We start from the raw sequence: 25,332 nt of genomic DNA, 5'->3' as shown, positions 1-25,332 counted from the left end.
TGCTTAGCGGGAGCACCCTGCAGTTTGGCCAGTATCGGGGTTGTGTACTTATTAATACTGTCCATGCTAATATTAACAGTGGGTCCTTCCATCGGCACTGTCGATTTTTTACATTGTGATAATGATCCTTTATTTTGATCTAAGTGGAAATAACCCTATTATCTGAAATGAGAGGTTCATTACACAGCAGGTGGTGGATGAGATTGTAACTCTCTGGGATAAACTATCAGAGGATGACAACGGAGCTCTCATCTACCCAGCTTGCTACCATGAGAGGCTGGTGAAGGGGTGCTTCAAAGTCAGTCACTCGAAGATGAATGTGACTGAAGCGGTATGTGTCCACATTTGCCAGTCAGTTTGTAGAATTTGTATTTAATACACTTTTTCATGTATTCATCACATAATCTACTTTAACATTAATGTCTTCTTTTATTTCACAGCTGCTTTCTTGGTGAAGACAGTGGACCTGCTAAGTGGCCCTGTGCCAGCCATCTTGTGAAGGCAGTCTGTCTGCGGGAGAGTAAGGTCTTGCTGCAAAGGGCATTCAGACCTTTGCCAGTCCCTTGGTGGCCTCTGAACATCTCCCACCTGTGCTGTTGAAGCATCTCAAACCGGTCGTAAAGCTTTATCAGCTTCTCCACCTTGTTTGGAGTTCGCTCCAGGAAGGATTAAGGCCATTCTTCAGCCTAGACCGAGATATGTCCCTAAGGTACCTAGGAATGTGGCCAGGACCTTAGTTCTTCAGGCCTTTCCTCCTCCGCCTCACGAGACAGTGGGTCACTGAAGATTACATTTGTTATGCCCTGTCAGGGCGTTAGAAGAATATGGACTTAGGTCTTCTTTATGGCGAAAATCTGACCAACTGTTGGTTTGTTTTGGACCTCGAAGTAGAGGTCAACCGGCATCTAAGCAGACCGTTTGTAAATGGAGCGTAGAGGCAATTTCTTCGGCTTACGAGGTGCGTGCAGTACCTTCACCTCTGCTAGTTAGGGCACATTCCACTGCTTCCTCGCGGGCCCTTCTGTCGGGGAGTCTTATGCAGGATGTTTGTGATGCTCAATGTGATTCCCCACATACGTTTATAATGTATTTCAGACTGGACCTCTCTTCCTTACCTGGATCCCAGGCTCATTTGTCCTGAGATGTGCGTGGAAACCTTCACTCTTGGACAGACACAATTCAGTATGGGGTAGTGGGCATTTAGACGCTTCGCCAGAACTCCTTGTGCCTGGAGCATTTGCTTAAATCTTTTTTGCAGAAGCTGCAAATAAGTTGCAAATACCTTCTTATTTATACCTTCTGGTACCACGTCACTTTGATATATAAGTCGCACGTTTAGTTTCACACAACATTTTCAGATGCGTCACTCTGCTGGCGTTCCCCATGTTGTCATACTTAAAAATATTATTTTACATTATTAATATGAATACTTTTAATATAAATAGCACGAGAGATTTATCGTAATTGTTAGTTTTTTTAAATGTCACACAAATGTGGTTTATTTGTCAACTACCCACAAATAAAAACAAGAACCAGCAATAAGAGTACTCATTTACGAATACTAAACACAGACCGACATAGCACCTGCCTCTTTTCAGGCCGCAGATGTTTAACATTCATATACAGAAAATTATTTGGATACACAATGCATTTATAAACTATTGTTGAAAAATCTGCATTAGATACAGTCTATTAAAAATAAATAATAATAAAAGTAAAGAGCCATTCTATTATTTGAGCATTTACATTTTTATTTTTAGTGTTGGGCTTAAAATAATCAAGACAATATAGAAAAACACAACAGATGCAATGTTCAGAGAAATCTTGTTATAAGGTCGACACTAGTCCCACATTATTTATAATTATTTATCCCTCACCTTTGTGTTATACAAGGAAATTTGTCAAAATCAAAGACCGCTACTTTTCAGATTAATGTTAAAAACAGCAAGAAAGTGCCCCTTTCAGTAAGGCTAGAGGAACTCTTTTGGAAAGGTCTGTCGGCAGTTAATAGGGCAGTTAAGCACTCCCGAAACCATTCAAAGCACTGTAGTTGTTACTAGGCGTAACTCCAGAGGAATCAGCAGCTTCCGATACATTGTACGCATCTGCAAATAACATTTTGTATGTTACTCGATGCATTCTGTCTATTAATATAAATGGCACCCATTTAATCCACACATTTTATTTACTTACTTCTTTTCCGGATCTTTCGAAAGAAATCAAATCCACTTGAAGGTGGTCCTGCAGTAGTGCTCTGTAATTTAAAGATTATAAATAAATGTATCATCCAAATAAATGTATAATCTGGCACCATAACACTGACACATTTAAAGCTTATACATACACTAATGTTGAGTGTGTGTTAAGTGTTTGTTCATGGGTGTGCATAAATTTGACATTTACCCTGGTACGGTCAGAGCTGGTAAGAGTCCTAAGTGCCAACCTTCCTGCCAGTAATTCACGGATCTGCAACCACAGAATAACACAATAGTTTAATCCACATTTTTCAGACCATAAAATTCTTTTAATGATTAATAATTTTGTGATGCAGATTTTGTGGTCCAGTGTGTAATTTTCTGGGATGATCTACTGACAGAAATGCAATATAATATACATAACTTTGTCTTCAGAGCTATATAAAGACCTTACATAATGACGCGTTATGTTTATAGTACCTAAAAATGAGCTATTTCTATTTCTATCAAAAGTGAGGAGTGGAGTGAGCCGTTGTCACTAGATGCCGCTAAATTTTATACACTGGACCTTTAAATGAATGCAGTTACTATGGTGTTTAATCAAACTGAGATGTAATATATATTACATTATATTGCAATCTCTTCTGTAAAATTCCTTAAGTTTGACCACAATCTAAATATACTGTGGTTGTATTATACTCTAGTAGTACACAAAAATCCATACCTTACTATCGAAAAGCAGTCCAAACACCAAAATAAAGAGTCCCTGTGATGTTAAAAATACAAGTACATAGAAAATATTGTTAGATTTTCATGTTCATAAAACATTTGTTAGGATATAACATTTGACACCTTAATATATCATATGATGCAAGGCCTTACATGAGATTGTTAGTTGCTATTACTGTAATAGTATTGCATTACTTGAATTATTGTTGCATTTCAATTATTTGCAAAAGAAAAACCAACACAATGTAATCTTACTGTAAAGTAAAAAATGCAGATGAAAAGTAGTACCTGCAGGGAATTTAGGAGTGCAAACACCACGTGAACGCCAAGGTCACGTGACACAAGTGTTCCAATTCCAAATCCCCATGTAAGGCCAAAGATAGGAGTCAGAACAGCCACACTTCGAGCAATGACCACAAGAGTGTGCCTTTCATTCGGTTGAGTTGCAGCACCGACTCCTCTCCTTAACATCTTAAACACGACTACAATCACAACTATGAAGTTGAAGAGGAAGATCGTCAGAGCTGGAATCACAAATGCCAACAGGGCCTTGGATTCATACCAGTTCAGCCAGCATGAATATTTTTTTGAAACATAATTTTCAGCTCCGGCTGTGGATGCAACAGTAATAACTGCTATGAGCAAAGGTGCACCATAACCAACTGTGAAGGCAACGATCATCATTTTAGTCCTTGAGATTTGAGAAAAGACCATGACAGTGCAGTAAAAGAGAAAAAGTGCAGAAACAAACATCCAGCAGAAAAGAGCCAGGTAAAAAAAGTGCATGAAGAAAACCACTGGACTGCAGCGAGCCACTGAGATCAGCTGCCCTTGTTTTATGTCATTATCTGCGATTGCCGCTCCAATGATGAAACAGATGTTTGCAATAAGCAGAGACACAGCGATGTTGACTATCGAGACATGGCGCATGTACGACGTGTTATTTCTCTTCACTGACTTCCATACAATCATCTCAATGATGAGACACAGAATCAAGCTGGCAATTGAAATAGCAACACCGATGTAGGTTATATAGGCTAAGGCAGGATCAGGATTTCCAGACGGTGACATCAGGATTGAAAAAGAGGTTGTGTGTTCGCATTCACACGTAACTGCTTTATCCTCTGAGTGCTTGACTTTACATCCAGTTGAATCCCAATGGTCAAGTGAAAAGTTCCAGAAGACACACTCAGGATTCTTCAATGACGTAGTTGTAGTATCAAAAACGAACGAAATGTTGTTGATTGTATTATTAACGTTAACCACAACCACGTCTCCATTAATGCGGTTTTCTGACGTTCTGCTGCTGTTGGAAGTATTACGAGTAGGTAGTACATTATCAAGCTTTGTGAAGACAATGATGGTTAAAAGGGTTGTTCCAACTACATTTGGTATCACAATCTGAGTCGTTGAGTTTTCTAGTAGAGACTTTCCAATGAATGAGTTTGTTATTGTTGCTCTATTCAACTGAATGGATGTTCCATTGAAAATAAAATCTTCTATTGAGAGATGATCAGTTATTTTCTCAATCGCTTGCAGTAGTTCAGTGCTTCTGTTTTCTGTCTTGTTGTCATTGTTTAATTTTTGCCATGTGGTTTTAGATTCATCTGCAACAATGATGTCCACTGTTTTAAGAAAATCCTGGAAATTAAGTAAAATCGTGATTAACTGATAAAAACAAGCCAAAATTATATTCAATGCAATCACGATTATCAGAATTATTGGAAATGATTGTAATTAGCTACAATTTGACAGAAACTATAAAAGATATATATTTAAAATTTGGCTATTTCAGAATATATGATGTATGACATGGTAGATGACAGATGATGGCAGCAACAAGCATTATGTAATGTAATGCACAGTGAATTTGCATGAATATCTGAATATACATGCCTTCATTACAGGTTGACTGATGGGAACGCTTTCTGAAAAAACAGCAATTTTAGAGAGTATATCCACTATTGTTCGGACAGTGTCAGCAGATTTTGTTATCTTAACATTGTTCTCCCGGGCAGTGTCACTAAGGTTTGACATAAACACTGGGATGTCATCTAGAGCCAAAACCTACATTATGAAATAAGAAAAAAAATAATATATGAACCACGTATCATAGACATTTGAACTTTTATGGTAACGAAAGCATGATTCATAGTTTACCTTAACCCTCCTCTCTAGGTCTTGTATAGCTTTAATAAAACAATTTTTCTTTATAGGTATCCAATCATTCTCTATCTGCTGACATTGATAAGTGATGTTGCCATCCAGGCCATTTTCACAAGGTCCATTCGTAAAGTCATTAAAATTTCCAACTCCAAGGCTGTCATTTTTACAATTAAAAGCTGAAATGTTCAAATATTTTACGAGGGTTAAAAAACAAACATTGATTTTGTCATTAATTTAATCTAACACAGTAACAAAAACCTGCTATTGAATTATGTAGTGAAGGAGATGCTTAATGCTTACTTGTGACTTTCTGAACTGTGACTATGGTTCTGCTATAATTAAAATATTTCAATTCATCCATGTTCTTTAGTTGACATTTGATTTCTTTTGTTTCTCCACAACTTGTGCCAGAGAGTTTATGTTGCAATGTGATGCAGCCAGGCCCTGGTTGTATGAAACAGGCAAATACAATTACAACACAGTAAAATGAGGTTTAAATCAGTTATTTTTTCTACTTTTGATTAAAGATTACAAAGGCAATTTGACATGGATTGACCACAAAATATTTATGTGTTAACAGAGTAAACAGGGTAAATTTAGAATTTATGTGGACTTAAAACTTGATATGCAACTATCAGTCCCTGAGTTTCAATGTGGACTCTTGAACCTTACTGTTTTACACTAATAAAAGTATTTAGAATCTTAGAATAATATCATATCTGTATGCCCATCACTTCTCTGCCCAACCTGAATTTGTCACTGGATCGTCAGGAGAATTCCCAGCCCACTCAATTGAGTAGTGATCTTCACAGCAACTCAAATAGACAGTCTGATCTTCACACAGCAACTTTATTTTAGTTGTATTCACTATGATAGTGGGAAGTGGTTTGATGACTACTTCTTGCCACAGAACATAAGGTATTGGGCTTCTTTCTATGATGCACGAGTATCTACCTGCAAGTGAATGAAGACAGCACAACATATTTATTGTTTGACAAAGCACAACCTGTCTATGATCACAGTTCTGTGAATTTTTTTTATGTATTCCTAATCAGTTATACTATAGCGTCATCATATTGTTAATATACCAAACTAAACTTTGGGACACTTAATGAAGTTCCTGTATAGTCAGTTGCTTTGTCAAGGTTTTTACTTACCATTGTCACTTTCAGTCACATCACTCACTCTGAGAGTGCTACCGCTACTATCATTTGTAATAATGAATTTGCTTCCTGCAGGATCTTTGTCATTCACTCTCCATATTATTGCTCCCTCAACAAAAGTCGGACGCGTACACCTCAGTTCCATAGTTTGCTGAGGATAGATTTCAGTTTTGTTTGTCAGGTCTTTTTCCTCTGAAAGTACAAGCAATACAGCACATTTCACATGACTTTACAAGCAGTTCTGATAATAATATGAAATTCATACCTCTAATGTGAGGCAACAGAATAGATTTTGAGCAAACAACACCAGGACATGGTATGGGAAAACTCAGGAACAATAATGTTTTAAGATTCCATACCACTTTGCACATAGCCATTGGAATCTACAGGATATCCTTTATTTTTGAGAGCCTCAGAAATCTGTTGGTTTGCTGATGATAAATCGACACTGCTGATGCTGATGCTGTTGACTGTATCAATCGTGTAGTCTGCTATAATGCTACCAGACCTATGGAGAGAAACACAATCCACAAATAAGAGAAAACACTGCATTAACACAAGGGTCTGAAACAACAATTACTCATTATCGTGTAAGCACCGATTTTAACATTCATACCTGAAGCCAGTTACTATTACTGAACCTTGAATGTAGTTTGGAAGATTCTTGTAGCTTGCCTCAACCTGTACAAAATAAGAAGTATTCAATGTACAAATGTAGTTTAAGTCAAATTCAGTATGTAGTCAAATTTTGCACATGCAGGAAATAGTTATTTTAAAGATGCTCTACTGCAATTGAATGATCATCTGTTGATCTTTTATTCAGTATTCTTAACATATCTTTACTTAATCTACGTTTAGTGGTGGTCAAAAATTGAATTTAAGGGCCCAATGACCTATTTCATCTTTTGCAACCCTGTTAGATTATCCAGAAAGCCCTTATGACAAGGGTCCAGATCTACTTTACCGCATTTTAAGCGTTCTAGTATAGAAGGGAAGGTTGACTGTCACACTTTGAGATTTTTAATTGTCCATTTTTTATTTAAATTTACTACAAAGCACAGAAAACCAATCTATACATATAATATATGAAATATAAAATACTCACTGCTTCCGTAATGACTGTTGCAAACTGCTTGTACTTCGGGTGAGTAACGCTCATGAGACCAGTGTCAAAATTGAGATTTATTCGCATTGACATTTTAACTGGAAAAAAGAAAAACCGTGTTCACTTCTGCGTAAACGTGCTAATATTATATTTAAAACTAACACTATAAATCATCATGCAGCAATTTGGAAAAGTAATTCTCAAATATTTGATTCTGCAATACATAGCAGTATAATAGCAGTTTGTTAACAAAGCCAAAGAGCAGAGAGGAAAACGTGTATCTAGATTATTTGCTTTCCAAAAAGAATTAGAAAAATGTATTTCAGTGTATGTATATCAGATATTCATACCTTTTGTTGGTGCTGTATTTGCTAAAAAGCAAAAAAGATTTGTATAAAACATTTGAAATCTGTCATTTTTACATTTAAATATAACAAAAAGACATGTTATTCAAGCTATCTGTGGCGAGCAGGGTGGGATGAGAGCCATGAGGGAAAGGTGCGGTCTCGAATCTCTCACGGAGGAGCTCCGCAAACATAAGAGACAAGCGACAACAGTGAAGTGCGAGAGAGGACCAGGCCTGGACATTATGTTGTGTTTTAGTGTGTTTGTATGGCCGGCAGTCGACCGTGAGGGTGCTTCCGGAATTTTTAGTTCGTTTTAGTGTTTGTTTATTTAATTAATAATAAGCGGCTCTTGTCCCGCCCTGCTAGCCACACTATCATATTCATATGTTCTAATAACTGTAAAAGATTCTGTTGTATGCTACTGTATCTGAAACAGGTTCAAGCAGCGATGCCAAAAATATTACTTAGTAGGCCTACTATTGAATCACTTTATTTAAGTGGAGGTGTAAGAAAGCACCTCGGTTTACTATTTTATCTATATATTTAGATATTTAAACCATGATTGAATTGACAATTTCAAACCACTAAAATTTTTTAGGAATTTTCCTGTTCCCTATCGATACTTCACTCGTACTGCGTAGCAGGACGCTATGGGGAAAACTCCTTTTTCTCCGATGACTGAAGCAATTCAAAAGCGCAGTGAAACTGCACGGTGATTGGTTGGAAAAAAGCAGAGCTTTAAACCAATCGTAGCGGAGCTGCCGGACCAATGGCGATGGCACCCGCCAAAATGGGCGGGGCTTATGGCTATATAAGCAGACACATCGCCGTAGGGTCTTCAGATCTCTTCTCCTTCAGCTACGACTCGTCTTCGCTTCCCGAGACTGACTGCTTCGCCGTCGAGAGAGCACCTGCAGCGGATTCGACCTCCTGCTCAGCGCCTTCGTGTCAGCGGATTCGTCAGCGGCTTCGCTCCGGCGGATTCTGTGGGCGGCTTCGCGAGCGAACGGTTCTCGCTGTTCAGCACGGTCTTTTCCCTGCCGCTATCCGGCGACGCTGAAAGAGCATATTTTCACACACACTTTCTTTTCAGAGAGTGTTAGAGCAAATTTCCTGCGGCATTCACGTGCAGTTTTCACTGCGCTACAATGCCGCGCCGTACCTGTCGCTCGTGTGGGTTTTCCTACACGCCGCTGACAGGGACGAGGAGTGCGTCTCATGTCTGGGTCTCTCCCACGCAAAAGACGCGCTCAAAGAGACGGAATGCTCTCACTGCGAGAGTATGAGTCTCTCCTCTCTGCGCTCGCGGATAGCTTTCTTTTCAGAGAGCGACTCCGCCCCTCCCCCCCGTCTCTGCGCGCACAGGACACTGTGCGAGCGAAGCAGCGGGGTAGAGGAGCAAAGCGCTCGGGGAAGCGCGAGCTCACGCCGGCTCGCCGTGCCTCGCCTTCCCCGCAGAGAGATGTTTCCCCGGTCTGTTTCACCCGAACAGATCAGCGTCCACTGGCGGCCGCCTGTGACATGATCTCGTTCGGTGGAAACGAACCGGAGGATGACGACGCCATGTCGTTAGCGGCTTCAGACGGGGAGGAGTTAGCGGGTTCGTTGGATGACCCCGCCCCCTCGCCGTCTCCAGAACCCGGCAGACACGCCCCCAGTGCGGACTCCGAGCTCTTCCGGGTCCTCACGAAGGCGGTTAACGAGCTGGGTTTAGAGTGGTGTCCCCCAGAGGAACCCACTCGCAGCCGCCTGGACGAGTGGTTCTTGCCAGGGCGCCGTCTGGCTCCTCGTCAAAGAAACGCACCGTTTTTCCCGGAAGTTCACGGCGAACTCACGAAGTCATGGCGCGCCCCCTTTTCGGCCCGTCTTCGACCTTCTTCCTCCTCTGCGCTCACCTCCGTGGACGGCGCAGAGGAAAAAGGGTACGAGAAGCTACCCCCCCTCGATGAGTCTGTGGCCGCACATCTGTGTCCGCCCGCCGCCATCGGATGGAGGGCTAAAGCGTCTCATCCTTCAAAGCCGTGCAGAACCACCTCGGCCCTCGCTGGACGCGCATACTCGTCCTCAGGCCAGGCGGCTTCAGCGCTTCACTCCATGGCAGTGCTCCAGGTCTACCAGGCGAAGCTCCTCCAAGGCGCTCTTCAGAGAGCTACGGAGCGCGACGGATCTTGCTCTACGCGCCACCAAGGCCACGGCCCAGGCGATAGGCAGATCCATGGCCAGTTTAGTAGTGCTCGAGCGTCATCTATGGCTGACGCTGACGGAGATCAAGGATGCGGATAAGGTCCCCTTCCTGGATGCTACTATTTCCACGACCGGCCTCTTCGGACCGGCGGTGGAGGGTTTGAAGGAGGGCTCCAGCCGGCCCTCCTTCAAAGACTGCTCTCATGTCTGCCAGGTCACCCCGTTCAGTTCCGGGTGCCGGCAAAAATGTGTTGATAATGTGCAATGTTGTAAGTGCGAGGCCTTTTCTAACGCCCACACCACATTCTGCAAAATGTTTAATAAAACACAAACATTGTCAAAAATAGAGCAAGCCTCCTCTTCCATTATCCTTGGGAGTCAAGCCCCCAAAAGGCGGTGTACCTCCTCTTTGCACCCAAACCCTTGCCGCCCGGGCCAAGGCCTGGAGGGCCATCCCCGGGGTATCAGATTGGGTTCTGGAAATAATATCCCGTGGATATTCACTCCAGTTTGCTCGTCGACCCCCGCGCTTCCGCGGGGTTGTCCCCACCCGAGTGCAGGACTCAAATTCTCACGTTCTGCGCACGGAGTTGAGGAATTTACTGGGAAAAAGAGCCATAGAAATGGTTCCCCCAGATCAAATCGAGTCGGGCTTCTACAGCCGGTACTTTCTCGTACCAAAGAAGGACGGCGGCTTCCGCCCCATCCTCGATCTCAGACATCTGAATCGCGCCCTTATGAAACGGCGCTTCAGAATGCTCACGATGAAGCAGATCCTCTCGCAAATTCGCCCAGAGGACTGGTTCTTCTCTCTGGACCTGGAAGATGCTTACTTCCACATTCAGATAGCCCCTTGTCACAGGCGATTCTTGAGATTCGCCTACGAGGGAATTGCTTATCAATACACGGTCCTTCCATTCGGACTCTCTCTAGCTCCCCGCACTTTCACGAAGTGCATGGATGCGGCTCTTTCCTCTCTCAGACAGAAGGGAATCCGCATTCTGAATTACCTCGACGACTGGCTTGTTCTAGCCCAGTCGGAGGACGAGCTAAGGTCCCACAGATCCCTCCTCCTCAGCCACCTGGAGTGCCTCGTGGAAAGATCCCCTTTGGCTAGAGCAGGGTATGCCCATGGGCTCCACATCCAGCCGGAAAGTGGTCACGACAGACGCCTCCAACACGGGTTGGGGGGCTCTGTGCGATGGCGAACCGGCCTTCGGCCTCTGGTCGAACCAGGAAAGAAGCCTCCATATCAACTACCTGGAAATGCAGGCAGTATGGTTGGCTCTCCGCTACTTCCTGCCGGTGCTAAAAGATCGTCACGTCTTAGTCCGATCAGACAGCATGACGGTGGTATCTTACATAAATCATCAGGGAGGCCTCTCCTCAAGACGCCTTTTTTCCCTAGTATCTCACCTCTTGGAATGGGCCCAGTCCAATCTGTGCTCACTGAGGGCAACTCATCTTCCAGGCAAACTGAACCGGGGAGCAGATATGCTATCTCGGAGCAATGTTCCTTCGGACGAATGGACGCTCCACCCCATGTCGGTTCAGCGAATCTGGCAAATCTTCGGCAAGGCGGAAGTCGACCTTTTCGCCTCAGAAGACAATACTCATTGCCCGACGTACTTCTCGAAGGGCAAGGACGCCTTGGCCCACGCTTGGCCCAACCGGCTCCTCTATGCTTTTCCCCCGATCGCGCTCTTGCAGCAGACGATCAGGAGAATCAGGGATCAAGCGCACCGAGTGATATTGGTAGCCCCTCTGTGGACGAACCAGCCTTGGGTCGCGGATCTCTCCCAGCTGCTAGTAGCAGCCCCGTGGCCCATTCCCCTGAGGCGGGACCTCCTCTCTCAGGCAGGGAACACGATATGGCACCCCCAGCCAGAGCTGTGGGCTCTGCACCTTTGGCCTCTCGACGGGAGCCTACGGACCTCCCAGAGAGCGTACTGAACACCATATCACAGGCTAGAGCCCCGTCCACTAGACGTCTCTACGCCCTCAAATGGTCTGTCTTCGCCTCCTGGTGTGAAACACGTGGCGCTGACCCAGTGTCCTGTGACATATCGCTGATACTGTCATTCTTACAAGAGTTGTTGGATAACGGCCGTGCCCCTTCCACACTCAAAGTCTATGTGGCGGCTATTTCAGCCTCACATGCCCTCATCGGAGGACAAGGAGTGGGCAAGAACGATCTTATCGTTCGTTTCCTGAAGGGCTCCAGGCGGCTACACCCCCCTCGCCCTCTTACAGTTCCCACTTGGGATCTGCCCACGGTCCTGAGGGCTCTAAAGGGTCCTCCCTTTGAGCCTCTGCTATCTACGGACCTCCGTTCATTAACGCTCAAGACCGTTTGCTTCTCACTTTAGCATCGGTGAAGCGTGTGGGGGACCTACAGGCTCTCTCTGTGAGCCCATCCTGTCTGGAATTTGGGCCGAACGACGCCAGAGTCGTCCTCAAACCAAGGCATGGCTATGTACCTAAGGTGCTCTCTACTCCGTTCAGAGCACAGGTCATTTCGCTATCTGCTCTCCCCTCCTCCGAGCGGGACCCAGAGCTTAGTCTGCTCTGCCCAGTCAGAGCATTAAAAATATACATTGAGCGCTCCGCCCTATTCAGACGGTCGGAACAGCTCTTTGTGTGCTTCGGCGACCGCACCAAAGGGTCCTCGGTCTCGAAACATAGACTATCGAAGTGGATAGTTGAGGCTATATCGCTGGCTTACTCTTCCTTGGGCCTTCAATGTCCCACGAGAGTTAGAGCCCATTCCACTAGAGGCGTTGCCTCTTCCTGTGCATGGTATAGCGGTGTCTCTATAAAAGATATCTGTGCGGCGGCCTGCTGGGCTTCGCCGTCCACTTTTACAAGATTTTACAATCTGGACGTTCCGGCCCTTCAGGCCCGGGTCCTTTCTGCTTGAATTAGGTCGCTGAGCCATGGCTAGTGCCACGCCAGCACTTAATTACTTTGGGACGATAACCGGTCTAGGCCACCTTCTAGCTTGGCCTTCACCGCTGTCAGGGTTTCCCTGCTTTACCCCGTCTCCGAGCCAAGGCTCCGAGACTATTTATGTTTTTCGTTCCATCTGTAGCACGGCGTGATTATACTGGTTCCCCATAGCGTCCTGCTACGCAGTACGAGTGAAGTATCGATAGGGAACGTACTCGGTTACTTACGTAACCTCGGTTCCCTGAGATACGGGAACGAGTACTGCGTTCCTTGCCGTGCTACGAGCTGCTGTGTCGTCGCTTCAGTCGAAGTAACCTGAAGACCCTACGGCGATGTGTCTGCTTATATAGCCATAAGCCCCGCCCATTTTGGCGGGTGCCATCGCCATTGGTCCGGCAGCTCCGCTACGATTGGTTTAAAGCTCTGCTTTTTTCCAACCAATCACCGTGCAGTTTCACTGCGCTTTTGAATTGCTTCAGTCATCGGAGAAAAAGGAGTTTTCCCCATAGAGTCCTGCTACGCAGTACTCGTTCCCGTATCTCAGGGAACCGAGGTTACGTAAGTAACCGAGTACGTTTTTGTATTTATCTTAAGGGATGAAAATTACACACATTCACACGCAAAACTCATAGATTTTCCACCAAATTAAATATTGGCAAATTATACCTTTGCATGGGTTTCCACTGTTTACAGGGCGGCTTGAGTCTGTTACAATATATCCACTCGTGCACTTGCAATTGTAACTCCCATCAGTGTTGCTGCAGATTGAGTTTGGACCACAGACTGCCGGTGTCTCCACACATTCGTTCACATCTTCATAATGGGAAATTATTAGGACACAAAATAAATATGAATGTTAAAAAGATAAAAAAGTATTAATTTTAATATGTAAAAATGTGCAATGACAGCCACAAAATGTCCAGAACGTCAGCTGTCAATCATACCTTTGCATGGGTTACTGTTGTTTATAGGTAGGTTTGGATTTCTAAATCCACTCTCACACAAGCAGTTGTAACTCCCATCAGTGTTGCTGCAGATTGAGTTTGGACCACAGACCGCAGGTATCTCCACACATTCGTTCACATCTTCATAATGGGAAATTATTAGGACACAAAATAAATATGAATTGTAAAAAGATAAAAAAGTATTAATTTTAATATGTAAAAATGTGCAATGACAGCCACAAAATGTCCAGAACGTCAGCTGTCAATCATACCTTTGCATGGGTTACTGTTGTTTATAGGTAGGTTTGGATTTCTAAATCCACTCTCACACAAGCAGTTGTAACTCCCATCAGTGTTGATGCAGGTTGAGTTTGGACCACAGACTGCCGGTGTCTCCGCACATTCGTTCACATCTTCATAATGGGAAATTATTAGGACACAAAATAAAAATGAATTGTAAAAAGATAAAAAGTATTCATTTTAATATGAGAAAATCTGCAATGGCAGCCACAAAATTTCCAGAGATTCAACTGTCAATCATACCTCTGCATGGGTTTCCACTGTTTACAGGGCGGCTTGAGTCTGTTACAATATATCCACTCGTGCACTTGCAATTGTAACTCCCATCAGTGTTGCTGCAGGTTGAGTTTGGACCACAGACTGCCGGTGTCTCCGCACATTCGTCCACATCTTCATAATGGGAAATTATTATGACACAAAATAAAAATGAATTGTAAAAAGATAAAAAGTATTCATTTTAATATGAGAAAATCTGCAATGGCAGCCACAAAATTTCCAGAGATTCAACTGTCAATCATACCTCTGCATGGGTTTCCACTGTTTACAGGGCGGCTTGAGTCTGTTACAATATATCCACTCGTGCACTTGCAGTTGTAACTCCCATCAGTGTTGCTGCAGATTGAGTTTGTACCACAGACTGCCGGTATCTCCGCACATTCGTCCACATCTTCATAATGGGAAATTATTAGGACACAAAATAAATATGAATGGAAAAAAGATAAAAAGTATTAATTTTACTATGAGAAAATGTGCAATGACAGCCACAAAATGTCCAGAACGTCAGCTGTCAATCATACCTTTGCATGGGTTACTGTTGTTTATAGGTAGGTTTGGATTTCTAAATCCACTCTCACACAAGCAGTTGTAACTCCCATCAGTGTTGCTGCAGGTTGAGTTTGGACCACAGACTGCCGGTGTCTCTGCACATTCGTCCACATCTTCATAATGGGAAATTATTAGGACACAAAATAAAAATGAATTGTAAAAAGATAAAAAGTATTCATTTTAATATGAGAAAATCTGCAATAGCAGCCACAAAATTTCCAGAGATTCAACTGTCAATCATACCTCTGCATGGGTTTCCACTGTTTACAGGGCGGCTTGAGTCTGTTACAATATATCCACTCGTGCACTTGCAATTGTAACTCCCATCAGTGTTGCTGCAGGTTGAGTTTGGACCACAGACCGCAGGTGTCTCCGCACATTCGTCCACATCTTCATAATGGGAAATTATTAGGACACAAAATAAAAATGAATTGTAAAAAGATAAAAAAGCATTAATTTTAATATGTAAAAAGGTGCAATGACAGCCACAAAATGTCCAGAACGTCAGCTGTCAATCATACCTTTGCATGGGTTACTGTTGTTTATAGGTAGGTTTGGATTTCTAAATCCACTCTCACACAAGCAGTTGTAACTCCCATCAGTGTTGCTGCAGGTTGAGTTTGGACCACAGACCGCAGGTGTCTCAACACATTCCTCCATGTCTTTATTATGGAAAAGAACAAATAGATAAATTGTTTGATTTTGGTTTCTACAGAACATACAGCACAGTAATGTGAATCACAGAACGTAATGTAAGGAATATGATTCTTTTTTTTAGAAAATGCAATCTACATAAACAAGACACTTTGAATAATCTAAAATATGGAAAATACATGAATATTTCAATAAATTTGTTATGTCAGCCAAAACCTAGCAATGGTAATCACAAACTGTTTAGAGCTGCGTTTCCCGAATACATCGTTACCGTTCATCTTATCACCATTGTCACGTATGAAGCAACTATCAATGTAGGCTTCCGATGATTTTGTGAAATGCAGCACAAGGCTTCAAGTGTCAATCATACCTCTGCATGGATTACTGTTGTTTATAGGGAGGTTTGGGTCTGTTACATTATATCCACTCCAACACGAGCAATTGTAACTCCCAGCAGTGTTGTTGCAGATTGAGTTTGGACCACAGATCTCGGCTGTTTTATTACATTCATCCACGTCTTTACAAAATAAAACAGAGATTGTTTAGGGCATTTCAGAAAACTTTTTGTAAAATTACAAAATATAGCACATGAAAAAATAAAATGAGGACATACCAATGCACGGGTTACTGTTACTGACTGGATTTCCATCAATGACGTCATATCCCGCCCAACAAGAGCACAAGTAGCTTCCGTTGTAATTGTGACAGAGAGCGTTTGGTCCACACACTGATGATGGGTTTAAACATTCATAAATATCTGAAAGAAAGAATATTTATAGCAAAGTATAAGAACACTGTTCACAAATAATTCAGGCAGTATTTAAAAGAATGGTATGGTCAGCTGTCAATCATACCTCTGCAAGGGTTACTGTTGTTTATAGGGAGGTTTGGGTCTGTAACATTATATCCACTCATGCAAGAGCAGTTGTAACTCCCATCAGTGTTGTTGCAGATTGAGTTTGGACCACAGATCTCATGTGTCTCAACACATTCATCCATTTCTTTATTATGGAAAAGAACAAATAGATAAATTGTTTGATTTGGTTTCTACAGAACATACAGCACAGTAATGTGAATCACAGAACTTAATGTAGGCATACGATTCTTTAATCAGAACAAGCAATCTATATTAACGAGACACAATTTAGTAATGTCAGCCAAAACTTAGCAATGATATTCACAAACTGCTTAGGCCCGTGTTTCCCAAATGCATCGTAATCTAAAGTAAATTTTATCACCATTGTCACACGTATAAAGCAACTATCAATGTAGGCTTACGATGCTTTTGTGAAATGAAGCACAAGACTTCAGCTGTCAATCATACCTCTGCATGGATTACTGTTGTTTATAGGGAGGTTTGGATCTGTTACATTATATCCACTCCAACACGAGCAATTGTAACTCCCAGCAGTGTTGTTGCAGATTGAGTTTGGACCACAGATCTCTGCTGTCTTATTACATTCATCCACGTCTTTAAAAAATAAAACAGAGATTGTTTAGGGCATTTCAGAAAACTTTTTGTAAAATTAGTAAATATAGCACCTGAAAAAATAAAATAAAGACATACCAATGCACGGGTTACTGTTACTGACTGGATTTCCATCAATGACGTCATATCCCACCCAACAAGAGCACAAGTAGCTTCCATTGTAATTGTGACAGAGAGCGTTTGGTCCACACACTGATGATGTGTCAAAACATTCATAAATATCTGAAAGAAACAATATTTTTAGCAAAGTATAAGAACACAGTTCACAAATGATTCATGCAGTATTAAAAAGAATGTTATGGTCAGCTGTCAATCATACCTCTGCAAGGGTTACTGTTGTTTATAGGGAGGTTTGGGTCTGTAACATTATATCCACTCATGCAAGAGCAGTTGTAACTCCCAGCAGTGTTGTTGCAGATTGAGTTTGGACCACAGATCTCAGGTGTCTCAACACATTCATTAATTTCTTTATTATGGAAAAGAACAAATAGATAAATTGTTTGATTTGGTTTCTACAGAACACACAGCACAGTAATGTGAATCACAGAACGTAATGTAGGCATACGATTCTTTTATCAGAACAAGCAATCTATATTAACAAGACACAATTTAGTAATGTCAGCCAAAACTTAGCAATGATATTAACAAACTGCTTAGGGCCGTGTTTCCCAAATGCATCGTAACATAAAGTAAATTTTATCACCATTGTCACACGTATAAAGCAACTATCAATGTAGGCTTACGATGCTTTTGTGAAATGCAGCACAAGACTTCAGCTGTCAATCATACCTCTGCATGGATTACTGTTGTTTATAGGGAGGTTTGGATCTGTTACATTATATCCACTCCAACACGAGCAATTGTAACTCCCAGCAGTGTTGTTGCAGATTGAGTTTGGACCACAGATCTCGGCTGTTTTATTACATTCATCCACGTCTTTAAAAAATAAAGCAGAGATTGTTTAGGGCATATCAGAAAACTTTTTGTAAAATTACTAAATGTAGCACCTGAAAAAATAAAATGAAGACATACCAATGCACGGGTTACTGTTACTGACTGGATTTCCATCAATGACGTCATATCCCACCCAACAAGAGCACAAGAAGCTTCCATTGTAATTGTGACAGAGAGCGTTTGGTCCACACACTGATGGTGGGTCAAAACATTCATAAATATCTGAAAGAAACAATATTTTTAGCAAAGTATAAGAACACAGTTCACAAATGATTCAGGCAGTATTCAAAATAAATGTTATGGTCAGCTGTCAATCATACCTCTGCAAGGGTTACTGTTGTTTATAGGGAGGTTTGGGTCTGTAACATTATATCCACTCATGCAAGAGCAGTTGTAACTCCCAGCAGTGTTGTTGCAGATTGAGTTTGGACCACAGATCTCAGGTGTCTCAACACATTCATCCATTTCTTTATTATGGAAAAGAACAAATAGATAAATTGTTTGATTTTGGTTTCTACAGAACATACAGCACAGTAATGTGAATCAGAGAACTTAATGTAAGGAATATGATTCTTTTTTTTAGAAAATGCAATCTACATTAACAAGACACTTTGAAAAATCAAAAATATGGAAAAACATGAATGTTTTAATAAATTTGTTATGTCAGCCAAAATTTAGCAATGATAAACTCAAACTGTTTAGAGCTGCGTTTCCAGAATACATCGTAACCGTTAATCTTATCACCATTGTCACACGTATAAAGCAACTATCAATGTAGGCGTCCGATGCTTTTGTGAAATGAAGCACAAGACTTCAGCTGTCAATCATACCTCTGCATGGATTACTGTTGTTTATAGGGAGGTTTGGATCTGTTACATTATATCCACTCCAACACGAGCAATTGTAACTCCCAGCAGTGTTGTTGCAGATTGAGTTTGGACCACAGATCTCTGCTGTCTTATTACATTCATCCACATCTTTACAAAATAAAACAGAGATTGTTTAGGGCACATCAGAATTTTTTTTGTAAAATTACTAAATGCAGCACCTGAAAAAATAAATGAAGACATACCAATGCACGGGTTACTGTTACTGACTGGATTTCCATCAATGACGTCATATCCCGCCCAACAAGAGCACAAGTAGCTTCCGTTGTAATTGTGACAGAGAGCGTTTGGTCCACACACTGATGGTGGGTCAAAACATTCATAAATATCTGAAAGAAACAATATTTTTAGCAAAGTATAAGAACACAGTTCACAAATGATTCATGCAGTATTAAGCATAAATGTTATGGTCAGCTGTCAATCATACCTCTGCATGAATTACTGTTGTTTATAGGGAGGTTTGGGTCTGTAACATTATATCCACTCATGCAAGAGCAGTTGTAACTCCCATCAGTGTTGTTGCAGATTGAGTTTGGACCACAGATCTCATGTGTCTCAACACATTCATTAATTTCTTTATTATGGAAAAGAACAAATAGATAAATTGTTTGATTTGGTTTCTACAGAACATACAGCACAGTAATGTGAATCACAGAAGCTAATGTAGGCATACGATTCTTTAATCAGAACAAGCAATCTATATTAACAAGACACAATTTTGTAATGTCAGCCAAAACTTAGCAATGATATTCACAAACTGCTTAGGCCCGTGTTTCCCAAATGCATCGTAATCTAAAGTAAATTTTATCACCATTGTCACGTATGAAGCAACTATCAATGTAGGCTTACGATGCTTTTGTGAAATGCAGCACAAGACTTCAGCTGTCAATCATACCTCTGCATGGATTACTGTTGTTTATAGGGAGGTTTGGATCTGTTACATTATATCCACTCCAACACGAGCAATTGTAACTCCCAGCAGTGTTGTTGCAGATTGAGTTTGGACCGCAGATCTCTGCTGTCTTATTACATTCATCCACGTCTTTAAAAAATAAAACAGAGATTGTTTAGGGCATTTCAGAAAACTTTTTGTAAAATTAGTAAATATAGCACCTGAAAAAATAAAATAAAGACATACCAATGCACGGGTTACTGTTACTGACTGGATTTCCATCAATGACGTCATATCCCACCCAACAAGAGCACAAGTAGCTTCCATTGTAATTGTGACAGAGAGCGTTTGGTCCACACACTGATGATGGGTCAAAACATTCATAAATATCTGAAAGAAAGAATATTTATAGCAAAGTATAAGAACACTGTTCACAAATAATTCAGGCAGTATTAAAAAGAATGTTATGGTCAGCTGTCAATCATACCTCTGCAAGGGTTACTGTTGTTTATAGGGAGGTTTGGGTCTGTAACATTATATCCACTCATGCAAGAGCAGTTGTAACTCCCATCAGTGTTGTTGCAGATTGAGTTTGGACCACAGATCTCAGGTGTCTCAACACATTCATTAATTTCTTTATTATGGAAAAGAACAAATAGATAAATTGTTTGATTTGGTTTCTACAGAACACACAGCACAGTAATGTGAATCACAGAACGTAATGTAGGCATACGATTCTTTTATCAGAACAAGCAATCTATATTAACAAGACACAATTTAGTAATGTCAGCCAAAACTTAGCAATGATATTAACAAACTGCTTAGGGCCGTGTTTCCCAAATGCATCGTAACATAAAGTAAATTTTATCACCATTGTCACACGTATAAAGCAACTATCAATGTAGGCTTACGATGCTTTTGTGAAATGCAGCACAAGACTTCAGCTGTCAATCATACCTCTGCATGGATTACTGTTGTTTATAGGGAGGTTTGGATCTGTTACATTATATCCACTCCAACACGAGCAATTGTAACTCCCAGCAGTGTTGTTGCAGATTGAGTTTGGACCACAGATCTCGGCTGTTTTATTACATTCATCCACGTCTTTAAAAAGTAAAGCAGAGATTGTTTAGGGCATATCAGAAAACTTTTTGTAAAGTTACTAAATATAGCACCTGAAAAAATAAAATGAAGACATACCAATGCACGGGTTACTGTTACTGACTGGATTTCCATCAATGACGTCATATCCCACCCAACAAGAGCACAAGAAGCTTCCATTGTAATTGTGACAGAGAGCGTTTGGTCCACACACTGATGATGTGTCAAAACATTCATAAATATCTGAAAGAAACAATATTTTTAGCAAAGTATAAGAACACTGTTCACAAATAATTCAGGCAGTATTTAAAAGAATGGTATGGTCAGCTGTCAATCATACCTCTGCAAGGGTTACTGTTGTTTATAGGGAGGTTTGGGTCTGTAACATTATATCCACTCATGCAAGAGCAGTTGTAACTCCCAGCAGTGTTGTTGCAGATTGAGTTTGGACCACAGATCTCAGGTGTCTCAACACATTCATCCATTTCTTTATTATGGAAAAGAACAAATAGATAAATTGTTTGATTTTGGTTTCTACAGAACATACAGCACAGTAATGTGAATCAGAGAACTTAATGTAAGGAATATGATTCTTTTTTTTAGAAAATGCAATCTACATTAACAAGACACTTTGAAAAATCTAAAATATGGAAAAACATGAATGTTTTAATAAATTTGTTATGTCAGCCAAAATTTAGCAATGATAAACTCAAACTGTTTAGAGCTGCGTTTCCAGAATACATCGTAACCGTTAATCTTATCACCATTGTCACACGTATAAAGCAACTATCAATGTAGGCGTCCGATGCTTTTGTGAAATGAAGCACAAGACTTCAGCTGTCAATCATACCTCTGCATGGATTACTGTTGTTTATAGGGAGGTTTGGATCTGTTACATTATATCCACTCCAACACGAGCAATTGTAACTCCCAGCAGTGTTGTTGCAGATTGAGTTTGGACCACAGATCTCTGCTGTCTTATTACATTCATCCACATCTTTACAAAATAAAACAGAGATTGTTTAGGGCACATCAGAATTTTTTTTGTAAAATTACTAAATGCAGCACCTGAAAAATAAAATGAAGACATACCAATGCACGGGTTACTGTTACTGACTGGATTTCCATCAATGACGTCATATCCCGCCCAACAAGAGCACAAGTAGCTTCCATTGTAATTGTGACAGAGAGCGTTTGGTCCACACACTGATGGTGGGTCAAAACATTCATAAATATCTGAAAGAAACAATATTTTTAGCAAAGTATAAGAACACAGTTCACAAATGATTCATGCAGTATTAAGCATAAATGTTATGGTCAGCTGTCAATCATACCTCTGCATGAATTACTGTTGTTTATAGGGAGGTTTGGGTCTGTAACATTATATCCACTCATGCAAGAGCAGTTGTAACTCCCATCAGTGTTGTTGCAGATTGAGTTTGGACCACAGATCTCATGTGTCTCAACACATTCATTAATTTCTTTATTATGGAAAAGAACAAATAGATAAATTGTTTGATTTGGTTTCTACAGAACATACAGCACAGTAATGTGAATCACAGAAGCTAATGTAGGCATACGATTCTTTAATCAGAACAAGCAATCTATATTAACAAGACACAATTTTGTAATGTCAGCCAAAACTTAGCAATGATATTCACAAACTGCTTAGGCCCGTGTTTCCCAAATGCATCGTAATCTAAAGTAAATTTTATCACCATTGTCACGTATGAAGCAACTATCAATGTAGGCTTACGATGCTTTTGTGAAATGCAGCACAAGACTTCAGCTGTCAATCATACCTCTGCATGGATTACTGTTGTTTATAGGGAGGTTTGGGTCTGTTACATTATATCCACTCCAACACGAGCAATTGTAACTCCCAGCAGTGTTGTTGCAGATTGAGTTTGGACCACAGATCTCTGCTGTCTTATTACATTCATCCACGTCTTTAAAAAATAAAACAGAGATTGTTTAGGGCATTTCAGAAAACTTTTTGTAAAATTGCTAAATGCAGCACATGTAAAAAAATAAAATAAAGACATACCAATGCACGGGTTACTGTAACTGACTGGATTTCCATCAATGACGTCATATCCCGCCCAACAAGAGCACAAGTAGCTTCCATTGTAATTGTGACAGAGAGCGTTTGGTCCACACACTGATGATGGGTCAAAACATTCATAAATATCTGAAAGAAACAACATTTTTTTAGAAAGTAAAACAACACTGTTCACAAATAATTCAGGCAGTATTTAAAAGAATGGTATGGTCAGCTGTCAATCATACCTCTGCAAGGGTTACTGTTGTTTATAGGGAGGTTTGGGTCTGTTACAATATATCCACTCATGCAAGAGCAGTTGTAACTCCCAGCAGTGTTGTTGCAGTTTGAATTTGGACCACAGACCCCAGGTGTCTCAACACATTCATCCATTTCTTTATTATGGAAAAGAATAAATAGATAAATTGTTTGATTTTGGTTTCTACAGAACATACAGCACAGTAATGTGAATCACAGAACTTAATGCAGGCATAAGATTTTTTAATTAGAAAATGCAATCTACATTAACAAGACACTTTGAATGATTCAAAATATGGAAACAAACATGAATTTTTCAAGAATTTTGTAATGTCAGCCAAAATTTAGCAATGATAATCACAAACTGTTTAGGGCTGCGTTTCCCAAATACATCATAACCTAAAGTTAATCTTATCACCATTGTCACCTATGAAGCAACTATTAATGTAGGCGTCCGATGCTTTTGTGAAACACAGCACAAGGCTTCAAGTGTTAATCATACCTCTGCATGGATTACTGTTGTTTATAGGGAGGTTTGGATCTGTTACAATATATCCACTCCAACACGAGCAATTGTAACTCCCAGCAGTGTTGTTGCAGATTGAGTTTGGACCACAGATCTCTGCTGTCTTATTACATTCATCCACATCTTTAAAAAAATAAAACACAGATTGTTTAGGGCATATCAGAAAACTTTTTGTAAAGTTACTAAATATAGCACCTGAAAAAATAAAATGAAGACATACCAATGCACGGGTTACTTTTACTGACTGAATTTCCATCAAAGACGTCATATCCCACCCAACAAGAGCACAAGTAGCTTCCATTGTAATTGTGACAGAGAGCGTTTGGTCCACACACTGATGGTGGGTCAAAACATTCATAAATATCTGAAAGAAACAACATTTTTTTAGAAAGTAAAACAACACTGTTCACAAATAATTCAGGCAGTATTTAAAAGAATGGTATGGTCAGCTGTCAATCATACCTCTGCAAGGGTTACTGTTGTTTATAGGGAGGTTTGGGTCTGTAACATTATATCCACTCATGCAAGAGCAGTTGTAACTCCCATCAGTGTTGTTGCAGATTGAGTTTGGACCACAGATCTCAGGTGTCTCAACACATTCATTAATTTCTTTATTATGGAAAAGAACAAAAAGATAAATTGTTTGATTTGGTTTCTACAGAACACACAGCACAGTAATTTGAATCACAGAACATAATGTAGGCATACGATTCTTTTATCAGAACAAGAAATCTATATTCAAAAGACACAATTTGTAGTGTCAGCCAAAACTTAGCAATGATAATCACAAACTGTTTAGAGCTGCGCTTCCCAAATGCATCGTAACCTAAAGTTAATCTTACAACCATTGTCACGTATGAAGCAACTATCAATGTAGGCGTCCGATGCTTTTGTGAAACGCAGCACAAGGCTTCAAGTGTTAATCATACCTCTGCATGGATTACTGTTGTTTATAGGGAGGTTTGGATCTGTTACATTATATCCACTCCAACACGAGCAATTGTAACTCCCAGCAGTGTTGTTGCAGATTGAGTTTGGACCACAGATCTCTGCTGTCTTATTACATTCATCCACATCTTTAAAAAAATAAAACACAGATTGTTTAGGGCATATCAGAAAACTTTTTGTAAAATTACTAAATGCAGCACCTGAAAAAATAAAATGAAGACATACCAATGCACGGGTTACTTTTACTGACTGGATTTCCATCAATGACGTCATATCCCACCCAACAAGAGCACAAGAAGCTTCCATTGTAATTGTGACAGAGAGCGTTTGGTCCACACACTGATGATGTGTCAAAACATTCATAAATATCTGAAAGAAACAATATTTTTAGCAAAGTATAAGAACACTGTTCACAAATAATTCAGGCAGTATTTAAAAGAATGGTATGGTCAGCTGTCAATCATACCTCTGCAAGGGTTACTGTTGTTTATAGGGAGGTTTGGGTCTGTAACATTATATCCACTCATGCAAGAGCAGTTGTAACTCCCAGCAGTGTTGTTGCAGTTTGAGTTTGGACCACAGATCTCAGGTGTCTCAACACATTCATCCATTTCTTTATTATGGAAAAGAACAAATAGATAAATTTTTGATTTGGTTTCTACAGAACACACAGCA

The 25,332-nt window shown here is 40.6% G+C and overlaps 1 protein-coding gene across 1 annotated transcript; it reads right to left on the bottom strand.

Annotated features, from left to right (window-relative positions):
- Positions 1-1,478: 1,478 nt before the first annotated feature.
- LOC306904866 (uncharacterized protein) lies at positions 1,479-20,411 on the bottom strand. Its single transcript, XM_079475037.1, has 37 exons — positions 20,271-20,411; positions 20,030-20,173; positions 19,787-19,933; positions 19,319-19,465; positions 19,077-19,220; positions 18,835-18,981; positions 18,325-18,471; positions 18,083-18,226; positions 17,840-17,986; positions 17,370-17,516; positions 17,129-17,272; positions 16,886-17,032; positions 16,416-16,562; positions 16,175-16,318; positions 15,932-16,078; positions 15,429-15,569; positions 15,151-15,297; positions 14,880-15,020; positions 14,603-14,749; positions 14,326-14,472; positions 14,055-14,195; positions 13,783-13,923; positions 13,505-13,651; positions 7,709-7,729; positions 7,359-7,456; positions 6,870-6,934; positions 6,613-6,761; positions 6,248-6,445; positions 5,838-6,044; positions 5,391-5,534; positions 5,085-5,266; positions 4,821-4,991; positions 3,213-4,565; positions 2,920-2,961; positions 2,404-2,466; positions 2,194-2,254; positions 1,479-2,105 (listed from the first exon to the last, which is right to left on the bottom strand). Exons 1-37 carry the CDS (start codon positions 20,329-20,331, stop codon positions 2,017-2,019), a joined length of 6,099 nt encoding a protein of 2,032 aa, XP_079331163.1. The 5' UTR covers positions 20,332-20,411; the 3' UTR covers positions 1,479-2,016.
- Positions 20,412-25,332: the final 4,921 nt, after the last annotated feature.

Source organism: Barbatula barbatula, assembly GCF_947034865.1.
Source record: "Barbatula barbatula genome assembly, chromosome: 15".
NCBI lineage: Eukaryota > Metazoa > Chordata > Actinopteri > Cypriniformes > Nemacheilidae > Barbatula > Barbatula barbatula.
Note: the sequence above shows the minus strand (reverse complement) of the source record. Positions and strands in the feature narration are given on the sequence as shown.